Raw genomic sequence first — 13607 nt, forward strand, 5'->3', positions numbered from 1 at the left:
CAGTTCTTTGTCTCAGTGGCAGCAGGAAGAGGCGGAGATGCAGTCTCAAAGTCCACTATATCTAGATGGATTGTTCAATGCATCACTCTGTTACACTCTTGCTAAGAGAGAACTACCCTTCAAGCCAAGAGCACACTCTACTCGAGGCACTGGGGCATCCATAGCATTCATTGCAAATGTTCCCCTTGAGTCCATCTGCAAAGCAGCTACCTGGAGTTCTGTGCACACCTTTACAAAACACTACTGTCTAGATGCACTCTCTAGATCTGACTCCCAGGTGGGACAGGCAGTATTAAGACATCTTTTCTCCACTGTTCCTTCTCATAACCCACCGCCAACTCCGGGTACTGCTCGCTAGTCCATGCACAGCATGTGATTCTAAGCAGATTAACAAACATCAGAAGACCATGCATTACTTACCGTAAAAGCATTTCGAGGGGATTGGGTCCTCCGACGTATTCCATATCTGACATGTAATCACCACAGCTGTGCTGCTTCGGAAACTTTTTTCTGCGTCCTGCGTCGATGCGCCGTCGTCGAGGACCTCGTCCGACGTCATCCGATGTGATAAGTAGGACGCACGACGCCCGTAGCCTCAGTTCCGTTTTTTCCGCGAACGTGTTGCTTCGTGAACCTCGGTTAACGCCTCGACTCTTTGGAGTTCTGTTCTTCTCGGTTCTTCGAACCTGTTCGTTTTTGTGAAAATCCTTTGTGTGAAGATGATTTCTACTTCGTCTACGACCCCGCATCCGGGATTCAAGAAGTGCGGGGAGTGTGGGTCCAAGATATCGGTGACGGACTCGCACGACGCCTGCCTCTGGTGCCTCGACACGGATGACTGTATCGACTGCCAGTCGCTCACGTCCAAAGCCTTACGCCAACGTAAGAAGTTGTCGGTAGGTCGGGTGTCCAAGCCCCGGAAGTCGAAGTCTGCGGGGCTTTCGACAGATGATTCGAGGGGTGACTCTCTGCGTCATCGTCGGAAGTCTCGTGGGTCTCTTTCTAGGAGTCGGTCTCGCCACTCCTCAGCCTCTTCGAGGCATTCTCGGAAGCGCCGACAACGGTCGTCTTCCAGGTCCTCTTCAGAGGACTCTGCCTGGCATGTCGCTTACCCCACCAGCCGTGCGACGCCGGAGGAATGGGCTTCCTTCGGAAAGAAAATGCTGGCGATTCTCGAGTCGCAGGGTTCTAAGCCGTCCGCGCCCCCGAGTGGGGTCGGTCGTGAGAGGTCGAGAGACACCGCTCTCAAGAGTGGTCGGCACGAGTCACGGGAGAGGTCCCGTTCGGACAAGGAGACTCGTTCACGACGTACCCGTTCCAGGTCCCGGTCCTCGATGCGTTCGAGACCGTGTGCACCTGTGAGGTCTTCGAGGAAGACATCGACGTCTGAGGCGTCGACAGGCTTTCTCGAGGCTCCGGCTTCGAGGAAGTCGTCGAAGCCGTCGACGATCAGGTCGTCGAAGGACACTCTCGGAGCTCCGGCTTCGAGGGCTGTGCCGATGCTGGCGGCACTGCATCTGACGTCGACGCCGATTTCCTCGGCGCCGCTGCCTGTTCTCTCGACGCCGGCGCCGATTCGCTCGACGCCTTTTGTGTTGGAGATACCCCGTGGCACGGGGGAACCCCCTAGGAAGGCTCTGGTTAAGAGCAAGCACTCTCGGGTGCCTTCTTTTCGCCACCTGGAATATATTTCAGAGGCGGATGAGGATTCTGATGGCCTGGTTCCTAGTCAGGTTCCAGATGAAATTGTCTCGGGCCATAGTCAGTTTGACGATTTGAGGCAGTCACTGCATGATGCCAGTGGACTGGACACCTCTCCGGAGGTGGAATTTTGTAGGCCTGAGCCTGGCTCTCATGCCGATTCCTCGTACCAGCGCCTTATGGCTAGGGTTTATGAGTACTTGGGATGGTCTGCTCCCCCAGGGGAGTTTGTGCAGGATGTTCTGACGGACATCCTTGATGTTGGTCCCCCAACTGACCCGGTACTGCCGTTCCATATGGCTTTACAGAGAAGGGCGGCGGCGGCGGCTTGGACTTCTCCGGAGAGTCTCCCGGCGGTGGGCAGATGTGATGCTGGAAATGCATCAGAGGGACAGGGCCTCTGAATCCTTGTCCTTTACTGCTTTTTATCGTGTGTTCTGTCATGTTCTCTGCCCAGGAGTCCATGTGGGACTCCTGGCAGTGCAGCTCTCTTTTGGTTTGGTGAACAGACCCATGGGATACCCTTATGGCACCCATGGGTAGGGGTACAACCCTGTGCCCCTAGTGTATGTTTTTGGGCACCTGTGGGTGGCCCCAGAGCAGGGTATGGGCTGGTGGCAGCTCCATGCTGAATTTGACAGGTGCTCTGGGTGTCCTCCATTTTGGGATACCCAGGCCCTGCCATTGGGATCAGTTGATTCCTGATAGAAAACAAGATGGCCCCTGTGGCCTCTTGCTTTCTATTGCCTGTTATCTTGTTTTCCCAAAGTCCTGGGAAGCCCTGACTCTGTCCCTTCCCCCTGACTGGCTGTTGGGTGGAAGTTCCATATATGGTGTTGTTGTGAAGGCCCAGCTAGACTGACTGGAGCCTTCCCAGTGACTGCATGTTGTGGGTACCTCCTGTGGGTGGGACCTGGGTGAATGGAGTGTGTGACCAATATACACTCCTTGTTGTGGTTGTCTGGTTTCTGGCATGAGAGACAAAGACTGAGACAGCCCTGCCCGAAACTGGCCTGAATGCAGTGTGTAGTGTTGAATGGCTGGGTACTTATCCCAATCCACATTCCTTGTTGTGAGTGTCTGAAAGGGGGGGAGTGTGGCCTGAATGCACTGTGTGCCTGATTGGCTGACTGACTGCATGAATGCCATTCTGTATGATTGGCTGCTGAGTGTGTGCCAGCAGTGTGGATGAGAGGCAGAATAGTATATCTGGGGACCTCTCACCACTGGTACTGGGTTCAGAAGCAGCCAGAGGTTCAGGAACGTTCAGAAGCAGCCAGAGGTTCAGGAACGTTCAGGAATGTTCAGAAGCATCCTGGAGCTGAGTCTCCACTCTAAGAGTAACTGGAACTGCTGATCCTCGACGTCCAGCTGGAAGAAGAAGACTTGCTGTGGCATTTGCTTCGACCGATCCGAAGGCTGTCGAAATCGTCGAAGGCTGACCCGAGAGAGGACCTGGTAAGGCGCCCTCTTCCCGTGCTCCGAGGGACCATCGAGCACCGCTCCATCTTCGCCGAAGCGCCCTGGAAGACACCCTCGAAAGGCTGTCGACCCGAGACGGGACCGCCGAGGAGATCGAAGTGAAGCACCTGGACATCGCCGCCGTGGAAGTCCATTGCCGTCGACCAGGGTTCGCAGGTTTGTGTAACCGCTGGAGGCCCGTCGAAGTTGTGTTGCCCAGCCGTGGGAACCACTTGACGCCGTGCCGCCGACGACCGGAGCCGTCCGCTCCTTTGCCTAAGAATATTCGAATCGAAGGACTCCCTCGTCCGCACCGTCGACCGCTTTATCCTGCCGGAGAAAGTCGAGGACGACCAACGCGCCGAGGAGAAACATGCCGGTGGGTTTCCCGCCACCCGAAGATCACAAAGACTCGAACGACTCGACGCCCTTGCTGGGCCTCCGTCTCCACAATCTTTGCGGTCCAGAACTATTGTCACCGAGGTGCCCCGCACACCTCTGCCTTGCAGGACGCCGACGCCCCGACGCCGACGAGCACCGCTCGGACGAAGCTGCCGCCTCATCGACGCCGTTCTACCCTGTTTGTCGACGGACGTTCGACGCCCCGTGCCTCCCGCTTGAAAGGGAAGGCATTCAAGAAGGGCCGTCGATTCCCCGTCGCCGAACGCCGAGTTTCTCGACGTCTCTCGACGATCCGTGACTCCCGCTTGAAAGGGGGTCGCTCAAGAAGGATCTGTCGACGCCTCTTCGAGGAACTCGACTCCACCAGGTACATTGGGGGGGTAAAAACATTATAGGAGGGAATAAGACTTGCAGAGCAATATATGGACTGGGCTTGTGCTATATCTTTATTTAACAGGTTGCCCAGGTGGGGGGGGGGGGATCTCCACACAGAACTGTGTCTAGTGGTAGGGGCCAGTATTCTGCCTATTGCTCAACCATCTTATTTTCTCTCCTCTCTCTATTGCTGGTTTCACTCTATTGATCTGTGTGACATTGTTACAGTATTGTTCATGCACTTTTAATGAGATCTAATACAAAGGGTGGTACCACTTTAGAATTGTATATATTTGCTATTGTTGATTTTCCTGAGTACAAAGTGAGTTATCATGATAAGTGTACATAACCTTGAATATTGATTATATAAAGACTGTGTTCTAACCAATACAGTGTGTGGACATTCCTTTGTGGGGGCTTGGGGACTACACTGTACTTAAGAACCAGCCTGCATCACCTCCTGAGAAGCTAGGCCTTGATTGCTCGACCATTGCTACCGTAATAGAGAATCTTGGCTGGGGTCTTCTGTGCCTCTCCTCTACCATATAGAGAGCAGAAGTACAGACACCCCCCACGGTCGGGTTTTCCCCTCTCTACACTGGTGGCAGCGGTGGGATGCTTATGGTTTTAAGAATCAGTGTATAACCGTGCCACTTACAAAGGATATCTGCCCTTTATTAAATTAAGGTTTAGTTGTGTACAAGATAACTGCATTACAAACAATGGAGTCTATTGCAAATGGCACATTGACTCGGATGAGCTTGGAGGCTCTCCAGAGTGCTTGTGAAGCCAGGGAGTTAGACTTTGTGGATAAGTCTAGGGCTGAGCTGATAGCTGCCCTGGTGGACTACCAGACTGATAGTGAAACTCTTGATGAGGGGGGGAATGCAACCAATGAGGACTCTGCCCCTGGGGTTTCTGCTGAATCTGTTTCTGGGAATGCAGCCATTCCTGCTGCCTCTGTTCCAAACCCCAGCAATTCCTTGGAGCTTGAGTTATTAAGGATGAAATTGGCCTTTGAATACCGCAAGTTGGAAATAGATGCTGAACTTAAGAGGAGTTGGCTCAACAAGTGGAGCTCAAAAATAAGGACCTTGAACTCAAGAGCCAGGACACTGAATGCCAGAGAATCCAGCTAGAGAAAGCTAGAGTGGAGACTTCAGCTAAAACCAGTGAGAGTGTCAGGTCCCCAGCCACCAACTTTATGAAAGATTTGGTTGGTGTATTTGTGGAGGGTTCAGATATCCTCCAATGGATCGAAGCGTTTGAAATGGCTTGTGTGATTCATGATGTTGATAAAAGAGATTGGGCTAAGTGTTTGTTAAGCAGAGTGCCTCAAACAGGATATGACTGTATTCTGAAGCTGAGTGTGGAAGAAAGGGGTCAGTATGAGTGTATGAAGTCTGCTTTGATTGCCAAGTTTGGCAAGACACCTACCCAATACCTTAGAAGGTTCAGGGATTTTAAGAAAAGAGAGAATGTGTCTTGGGTTGACTGGGTGAGTGCTGCGCACATGAACATGATGGGGTGGATCGATGGATACAAGGTTAAGACTTTTGTTGAATTGTCCCACCTCTTGTTTTTTGAGCATTTTTCTGAAGCCTGTTCACCAGAGCTGCGTCAGTATGTGGCTGACCAGAACATTTTGGACCCCTTTAAGCTGGCTAGGTTGGCTGACAAGTGGGTCTCCCACCGGGTGTCCCCTAAGGACTCCAGTGGGAAGGACAAGGACAAAGAAAAGGGGGCCTCTCGGAAAGCTGAGGAGTTCCCCAAGCAGTCACAGTCGGGTAAACCAAAACCTTCCTCTCCTAAAACCCAAAAATCTAGTGGGGATAAGTCATCTGGGGGTGGGAATAAGAGTAGTGGTCCACCTGCTGCAAAGCAGGCTCCCAGTGGTTCCAATACCGTACCCCGCACTCCTGGCGCTTGTTGGGACTGTGGGGCTCTGGATCACAAAAGGGGTGACCCCAAGTGTAAAGGTAAGGCACTTGGAGTACAGGCTGCCAGCCTGACCTACCCTTACCCCGTGTCTGAGGTGGAGGCTACTGTCCTCCCCTCCTCTGCCGGGATCACATTTGGTGCTCCGGTAGAGATTTCCTTAGTGTCCCTTGGGGCCTGGGACCAATATGCAGAAGTACTGGCGACTATCCCACAGAACACCCGTAGGTTTTTGAGAAGTGTCCTCTTGAATGGCCAGCCTTCTACTGGTTTGAGAGACACTGGGGCAAGCATGACAGTGGTGGACAGGACCCTGCTCAAGCCAGAGGACTATGAAGGTGCTCCTCTGCAAACCACCAGGTTAGCTGGTGGGCCTCCCAAATTATCACCTGTAGCCTTAGTCAGACTCATGATTGGAGACAAGACAGCAAAGCTTCCTGTCCTGGTTCAGGACAATGTCCCTGCTAACATTTTGTTAGGAAATGATCTAGTAGAGTTGGGGTTGATCTCGGATGGTCTTCCCATGACTGCTGCTGCAGTCACTAGGTCACAGGTGACACCGGGTCTGGCTGTGGGTCAGGTACCCGAGCCAAAGGCGAGGCCTAAGGCAAGAAGAAGGAAGACCAAGAAGGCCACCTCTGTGGAGGGAACACCTTCTCTTCCTGCTGTTCCGACAGCACCCATTGGGATCCATGCTCCGGACGGGCTGGGTCCAGTGGAAAACCCAAACTCAACTCCTGTGGGAGAAGAGACAGAAGACTCTCCTGTGGGAGAGGTTCTCAACCCGGAGGATCATCCTGACCTTCAATGCTTGTTAGCTGAAGGGGGACCCTCCCGGGCAGACTTCTGTAAGGGACAGAGAGAGTGCCACTCTCTCGAGGGACTGAGGAAACAGGCCCTGGCCTAGGCAGAAGGAGAAGTGCCTAGGACATTCCGGATTTATTGGGAGGGTGAGCTCCTTGTTAGTGAGCCCACTAAGCCTGAACCTGGTGCCCTCAAGCGGTTGGTGGTACCCCAGGTTTACAGGCCCTTCCTACTGCAGTTGGCGCATGAGGTGCCCTTGGCTGGTCATCTTGGGACCAAGAAGACTAAGCAGAGGCTCTCTGCCCATTTCTACTGGCCACGGATGGGAGTAGAGGTGGAGTCCCACTGCAGGACCTGCCCAACTTGTCAGTTGTCTGGCAAGACTGGAGGCAGTGTCATTGCCCCACTGCAGCCCATTGCCAGTGGTTGGCACACCATTTGAGAGGGTGGGCATCGACATCGTCGGTCCCCTTGACCCTCCCACTTCAGGTGGACATCGGTTCATCCTGGTCTTGGTAGATCATGCCACCAGGTACCCTGAGGCGATACCACTTCGGACTGTTACTGCCAAGGTGGTTGCCAGGGCTCTCCTGGGCATTTTCACCCGTGTTGGATTCCCCAAGGAGGTTGTCTCTGACAGAGGATCCAACTTCATGTCTAGTTACATGAAAACCATGTGGAAAGAGTGCGGGGTAACCTACAAGTTCTCCACCTCTTACCACCCCCAGACCAATGGTCTGGTTGAGAGATTTAATAAAACTCTCAAGGGCATGCTAGGGGCTTTGGAAGAACCCCTAAGGAGGAAATGGGATCTCCTCCTGCCATGCCTGCTGTTTGCTTACAGGGAGGTACCTCAAGAGGGTGTTGGTTTCAGCCCCTTTGAGTTACTCTTTGGACATCCCGTGAGGGGGCCTCTCGCCTTGATCAGAGAAGGCTTGGAAGCCACCTCTCCAGGTCCCGCCAAGCAAGTGGGGGACTATGTGTTAGGCCTCAGACGGAGGATGACACAGATGATGGGTCAGGCAACAGCAAATCTCAAGGCCAGCCAGGAATTGAATAAGTACTGGCATGACCTTAAAGCCTCGCAAGTGGATTGGACTCCGGGACATGAAATCCTTGTGATGGAGCCTACCAAGCCTAGAGCTTTGGCAGACAAGTGGACTGGACCCTTCAGGATCATCTCCAAGATGGGCGAAGTCAATTATCTGGTTGACATGGGAACCTCTGGGGTAGCCCCTCAGATATTCCATGTCAACAGGCTCAAGCCTTTCCACCGGCGAGCAGAAGTCTCATGTCTCTTGCTAGCTTCCGGGCAAGAGGAGGATGAGAATGAGCCCCTTCCTGATTTGCTGCATAGCAACCCTCAGGATGGCTCAGTGGAGGGAGTACATCTCTCTCCAGATTTGACAACAGAGCAACAGAGGGCCTGCAGGGCTTTGCTCCAACAGTATGCCTCTCTGTTTCCACTGACGCCAGGCCTTACACCGTGGTGTAGGCATGAAATTGACACTGGTGACAGTGTGCCTGTCGAAAGCAGGTGCTACCGAATGTCAGATACGGTTAAGAACCACATCCAGGCTGAGGTCACCAAAATGTTGGATCTGGGTGTTATTGAACCCTCAACCAGTCATGGAGTGGCTATTACTGAAACCAGACACGGTTTGTGAAGCTGATAAGCTGTTCACTTTAAAACTACTCAAAATAGTGTTACAAAATAACTTTGTTCGAGGACAAATACTATATACAAATATCTGGAACTTCTATGGAGGCCGCAATGGCTCCCAGTTATGCGAATACATATATGGCTTACTTGGAGGAAACCAATATCTTTAATGAAGAAAGATGGACGAACAAACTGAAATGTATGTTCCTCTTTATAGATATATTCGGGATTTGGAATGGTTCAAATGATGAATTGTTGACATTCTTTCAGCATCTCAACAGCATGGCACCAATGATTGGATTAACATCTAAAACGAGCAAAGAATCCATTGAATTCCTTGATGTGCAAGTATACAAGAAAGGAGGCAAATTGGAAACAACAATATTTACGAAACTAACAGACAGGAACAGCATACTGCATGCGAATAGTTTCCATCCGCGGAGGACAATAGAAAGCATACCTTTCAGTCAATTTTTAAGATACAGACGGATTATCTCAGAAGAAGTGGAATACACCAGAAGAACAGCAGAACTAAAAGAAAAATTTGAGAAAAGAGGTTATCCATTATCACAACAGGTGCCGAAAAAGCCAACAGAATCCGCAGAGAAGGAGCGTTACAACTAAAAGAAAAGGAGGAACAGGAGAAACTTGTATATGTTACTACTTTCTCCCAACAGAGTCCGAAAATCAAAAAAATTATCAAAAAGAATTGGTCAATCTTGACCTTAGACCCAATGATGAAAAGACTCTTCCCAGAACCTCCACTCTTTGCCTATTCCAAGAGCAAATCAATGAGGGAACATCTCATAAAAGCAGATTTGTCGGCAGAAAAACGAACCCAGGAAACCTACAAAGGTACAACCCCATGCCACAATTGCAACAACTGCAATAACTTAACGGGCAATACCATCTCCCACCCTCATAAAGGTTACAAAATCAATCTGTATCATTCTTCGACCTGTGATTCAAAAAATGTAATTTATGGCATAAGATGTCCATGTGGAATTTATTACGTAGGCATGACAATGAGGAAGGCGAAAATAAGGTGGTCCGAACACAAGTCAAACATCAGGACAGGAGCAATAAAATCACCAGTTACTCAGCATTTCAAAAAAGAAAGACAATATCTCTCAGATAAGATTCATTATTCTGGAACAGATAAAAATATCAAGAAGGGGAGGAAATTTAAACAAAATTCTTCTGCAAAGAGAAACCTACTGGATCGACAAATTGAACTCCATGCAATCCAATGGGATGAACGCAGATTGGGATTTAAGTTGCTTTCTATAAAAGTGCTCAAAAACACCAGCTGGACAGCAAGAATCTAAACCGCACCCCGCGTATAGAATTGTATTTGTAAATGCTCGGGCTGGTACAAAGCAAGTGCATATGAAACAAATAATTATTTGATTGTTTCTTAATGAGCCATGTAATATTTAAAACAATAAACATCATGTTTAGTAACATCCCAAGACTTCTGTAGCGACAACCTAGAAGCAACCACCACACGACAGGGAGTCAAACCACAGTTATTGAAACTATTCCAAGATGGTGGCCATGCAATCACGGGAAACTAGCCATTTGACAGCTTGGTAGAAAGCAAGAAGGGACTACACCTAGGGAGTCCAAAGGAACACAATCAAGGCAACCGTGGAGCTACCGTAAGGAGATACACATGCTGTGAATTGGACAGGAGAGTGAGGACAAAGGGAAGGAGAAAACCAGGATACCGAGCGGCACGAGATAGCAACACGAGTGGCTCGCGGCAGTGCTGAGCTGATGACGAGCTTGCACGCACGGCAAGCCAAAAGAAAGTAGCCGGCAGCAGTCCGCACAGTCTGGTGAGACAACTGGGACACGGTATGAAAGGAAAGCATGGAAAAACGCTGAATTAGGGTTGGGTGACTGGGGCACAGCGCTATGATGTAGCGACTGTTCCCAGCACCAAACCCACTTACAAACACTCAAAATCCATGTAGAAAAACAGTCATATTCATTTTTTACAGATTGGGCGTAATACTCAAGACAAACATAAGAGGATGAATAAACAATACTGGAATGAAATTCACAAGTATTAGAGACTGACAGATGGGAGAGATCCACAGTATTACAGGTACATTGGTCAATCTAGTCAAAAGGAATTGTGAAGGTATATGTTACATGAACTGAGGGTCTAAATAGAAATATATATTTCATTTTCAGATACATCAGATTGAAGTATAGAATTTGGTCGCACCTGATGAAGGGCTAAGAGGGAGCCCGAAACGCATTGTGCATCAACGGACAGATAAGAGACTATTTGATCAATAGCCCCTTGATTTCATTTGAGAATTTTGGACTTTAAACTGTAAAGAACAGCAAGAAAGAGTGTTGAAGAGACATTAGAAACATTTTCGGATTGAAAAAGCTGTGAAAACACGTATATATTGTTTGGTTTATTGAATTTTTAAACACGAGACTGCATGTAACACTTGTTGTAAAATGGGTATTTTTTTTAAATACTAACATAATGGAATAGAGACATTACCCAAGAATAAAATGTGAAAGTAAAAATTGCACTAAGATAATGTGTTTTGCATGTTCATGCCTTAAAGTGTGCACAGAGTATGATCATTTTTGCTGAAGTGATCTTTCAAACCATTCTTTATCCGATTCTGTAGCCCAGAATCAAACTCTGTTTAGCACCTAAGTTTGTATTTAATTTTAACAAGTAAGCATTTGAATTTACGTTAAGGTTCATGGTATTAAGGAGTGCTCCTCTACACCCAAATTGATCTTTTTTAAAGAATGCTCATTTAAAAACTGATGTTAAATAACCGTTTATAACTAAAACCTTGGGTGTAAGTGTTACTTGGCTACTTGTATTAGTGGATGTCATTGCTACAGCTCACATGTACCCCACTTGAGATGGGCCTGGCTGCTCAGTCACACCACCAACTTGTGTAGTACAGGCCTATACCAAAAGGGGGGTTACCTAATACCAAGAGGACAAGGGTTGTGTAGTCTCACAGTGTGACTGCACCAATTCCTACCTAACCGTTCTCAATAGTAAAATTCTCTGAAAGCTATAGGGACTGATCCGTGCCGCCAAACCAGATGAGCCTAGCAAGGTAAGTGAAGCAGAAAGCCTTCACCTACCTCCAAGAGTCAGGAAAGGTTCAATACATGAGCAACGAGAAGTGTTTCCAATGGATGTCTATGGAGGGAAAGGCCGTCTACCCAAGCTCCATGTGAATTTGGGCTCGTCCACGCCGGTTCCTGAATCTGTATTTGTCCCTGGGTGTACCTGTTTGGCGTCTGTGCCCGGGCTAGCTCTGAATGGGGCTAGTGATGCAGAGTTGGATACACAGTCACATGTACGAGCCCCAAAGATCAGCTGCTGACTCGAGAAGCGCTTCGTTTTCATGGGGCATCTCCTAGCGGTTTCAGTGTATGCAAGAAAGTGTGCCCAAGTAAGCCAAGCTTGAGCAAAGCCTTGGTGCCCTGCTTTCTCCCCATCAACTAAATACACCCTCTATATGGCAAATCAAGGATTTTAAACCTATGACATTTATCACCGGGCACTTTGAAAATGAGCAAAGCCTAATCGTCTTGCACCCGGGCCAATATGCCACAGTACCCTAATCTATATTTTGATTGGTGCACTGCGTACCAGTAAGGTAGTACATGGGCTTGCCCGGGTAGGGCCCTTTAGCCCATCCCCAAACCCATCCCACATCATTATACCTTTGATCAGCTCTGGAAAGTCCTGGGCCCAACCTTTAAAACGGTAACTTTGTGTTTGTGTGCAGGCCTGGTTGCGGTCCAGGTGATACCCCCCTCTTTTGACTATACACTGGGGTGTGTTTTGGCAAGTTCCAGTTGGTGTATGTGGAGTCTGCTGTGGTGAGGCCCAGCTGGTGTCTGTGCACCTCACCACTTGTATGATTCCTTAGTGTCTGCTAATCTGAGGCCCGTGCACACCTGTGGAGTCTGCTCTGGTGCAGTCTAGTTGAGTTATGCGCTTTCTTTGCATGTAAGATGAAACTCCAGCGTCTGTTGGGAGGGCCCAGTTTGGGCCATTTAAGCTGAGATACTGAACTGAGATCCTGTTTCCTTTTAGGTGCTCGAGGAGGACACCTTTGTGCCTGTAGTGCGGAAGGAAGTAAAGAAGATCCCAAAAGCAGAGAATGACTTTGTAAAATTTGGAAAAGTCATCCTACCGAAGCCAGTGTTTGTCAGGAAAAATAAAAAAACAGTGTCTGGTGTTCTTGGGCACAAACAGGTAAAGGTTAATTCTATATAGTGTGTAGCAAATCCCGCGCCTACTACACACAAGTAACCTTGCCAGAGTTTAGAAGTTGGTGTAGAAGCACTTGACTTCTGTTTAATTACTGCTTGACTCATGGTTGCACCCATCACATCTCCCAGTTTGCCTATCACATGCCTGGTGAGCCAGCAGTCTTGCTGCTCATCCAGTGAGTGGAGAATACCGCCTCCCATACCAGAGTGTACAACTCTGCTGTAACTCTGCTGTTTTGCAGCTATTCCTTAAATACTGGTGGGGTGCTCCTGCTACGAAGCCCAGCTCATACCATACATGTGAGGGCAGCATACGTGCTGCACCCAGCCCAACCGAGGCCTGTTGTAATTGGCATAACTTTGTGTACAATGCTGCAGCTGCCCGGCCCTTTCTGGTGGTCTGTGTGCTCCTGCTGCCCAGCCAGACCCATATCAGTGTTCCCAGCCCTTCTGCCAATACTATGCCAGTATGTTCCCCCCCCCCCTCCCCCTGTAGCCATGCGTGGCCTGTGGCCCCTTCAGGTTCCGGCCTGTGCAGGCCCTGCTGCCTATCCCATGCCTTTTGCTAAGAGCTGCTACTACCCGTCCCATGTCTGTGTAGAGCAATCCTGCTGTCCATCTTATCCCATTCCTGTGGTCAGCTTTCCCACACCTTGCTTATGTGTTCAGAGCTACTGTGTGTGTGGTTTTGGGGTATTGTGTACTTGGCCCATGCCACTGTATGCAGATGCCTGAATGCTGCTGTCCATTTCATGCTCTTATGTGCGGATCTGCCAACCCCTTGCCAGTCTGTACAGACACTGTTTGTTGCAATTGCATGGCCATATATGCAGAGGCCTAGTTAAGTGTCGGCCCATGCTGGCATGCCTGCAAAGTTCCTGCTTGCTATCCCAGGTGTTTTGTCTATCCCACTATTGCATGGGGCACAAATTAAAGTTGCAAGCTACTGGCCACCATAAAGTCACTCGCCACCTCAATTCTA

At 49.4% G+C, this 13607-nt stretch overlaps 1 protein-coding gene across 1 annotated transcript in view; it reads left to right on the top strand.

Moving 5' to 3' along the window:
* The window catches only part of LOC138525621 (ribosomal RNA processing protein 1 homolog B-like), a 310024-nt gene that overhangs the window by 270668 nt on the left and 25749 nt on the right, over nucleotides 1–13607 (top strand). The window contains exon 14 of the mRNA XM_069635673.1: nucleotides 12447–12608. Within this exon, the coding sequence (XP_069491774.1) occupies nucleotides 12447–12608 (162 nt within the window). The remainder of the gene's footprint in view (nucleotides 1–12446; nucleotides 12609–13607) is intronic.

Source organism: Ambystoma mexicanum, chromosome 7p (assembly GCF_040938575.1).
Source record: "Ambystoma mexicanum isolate Mex_15411 chromosome 7p, UKY_AmexF1_1, whole genome shotgun sequence".
In the NCBI taxonomy this organism is placed as follows: Eukaryota; Metazoa; Chordata; class Amphibia; order Caudata; family Ambystomatidae; genus Ambystoma; species Ambystoma mexicanum.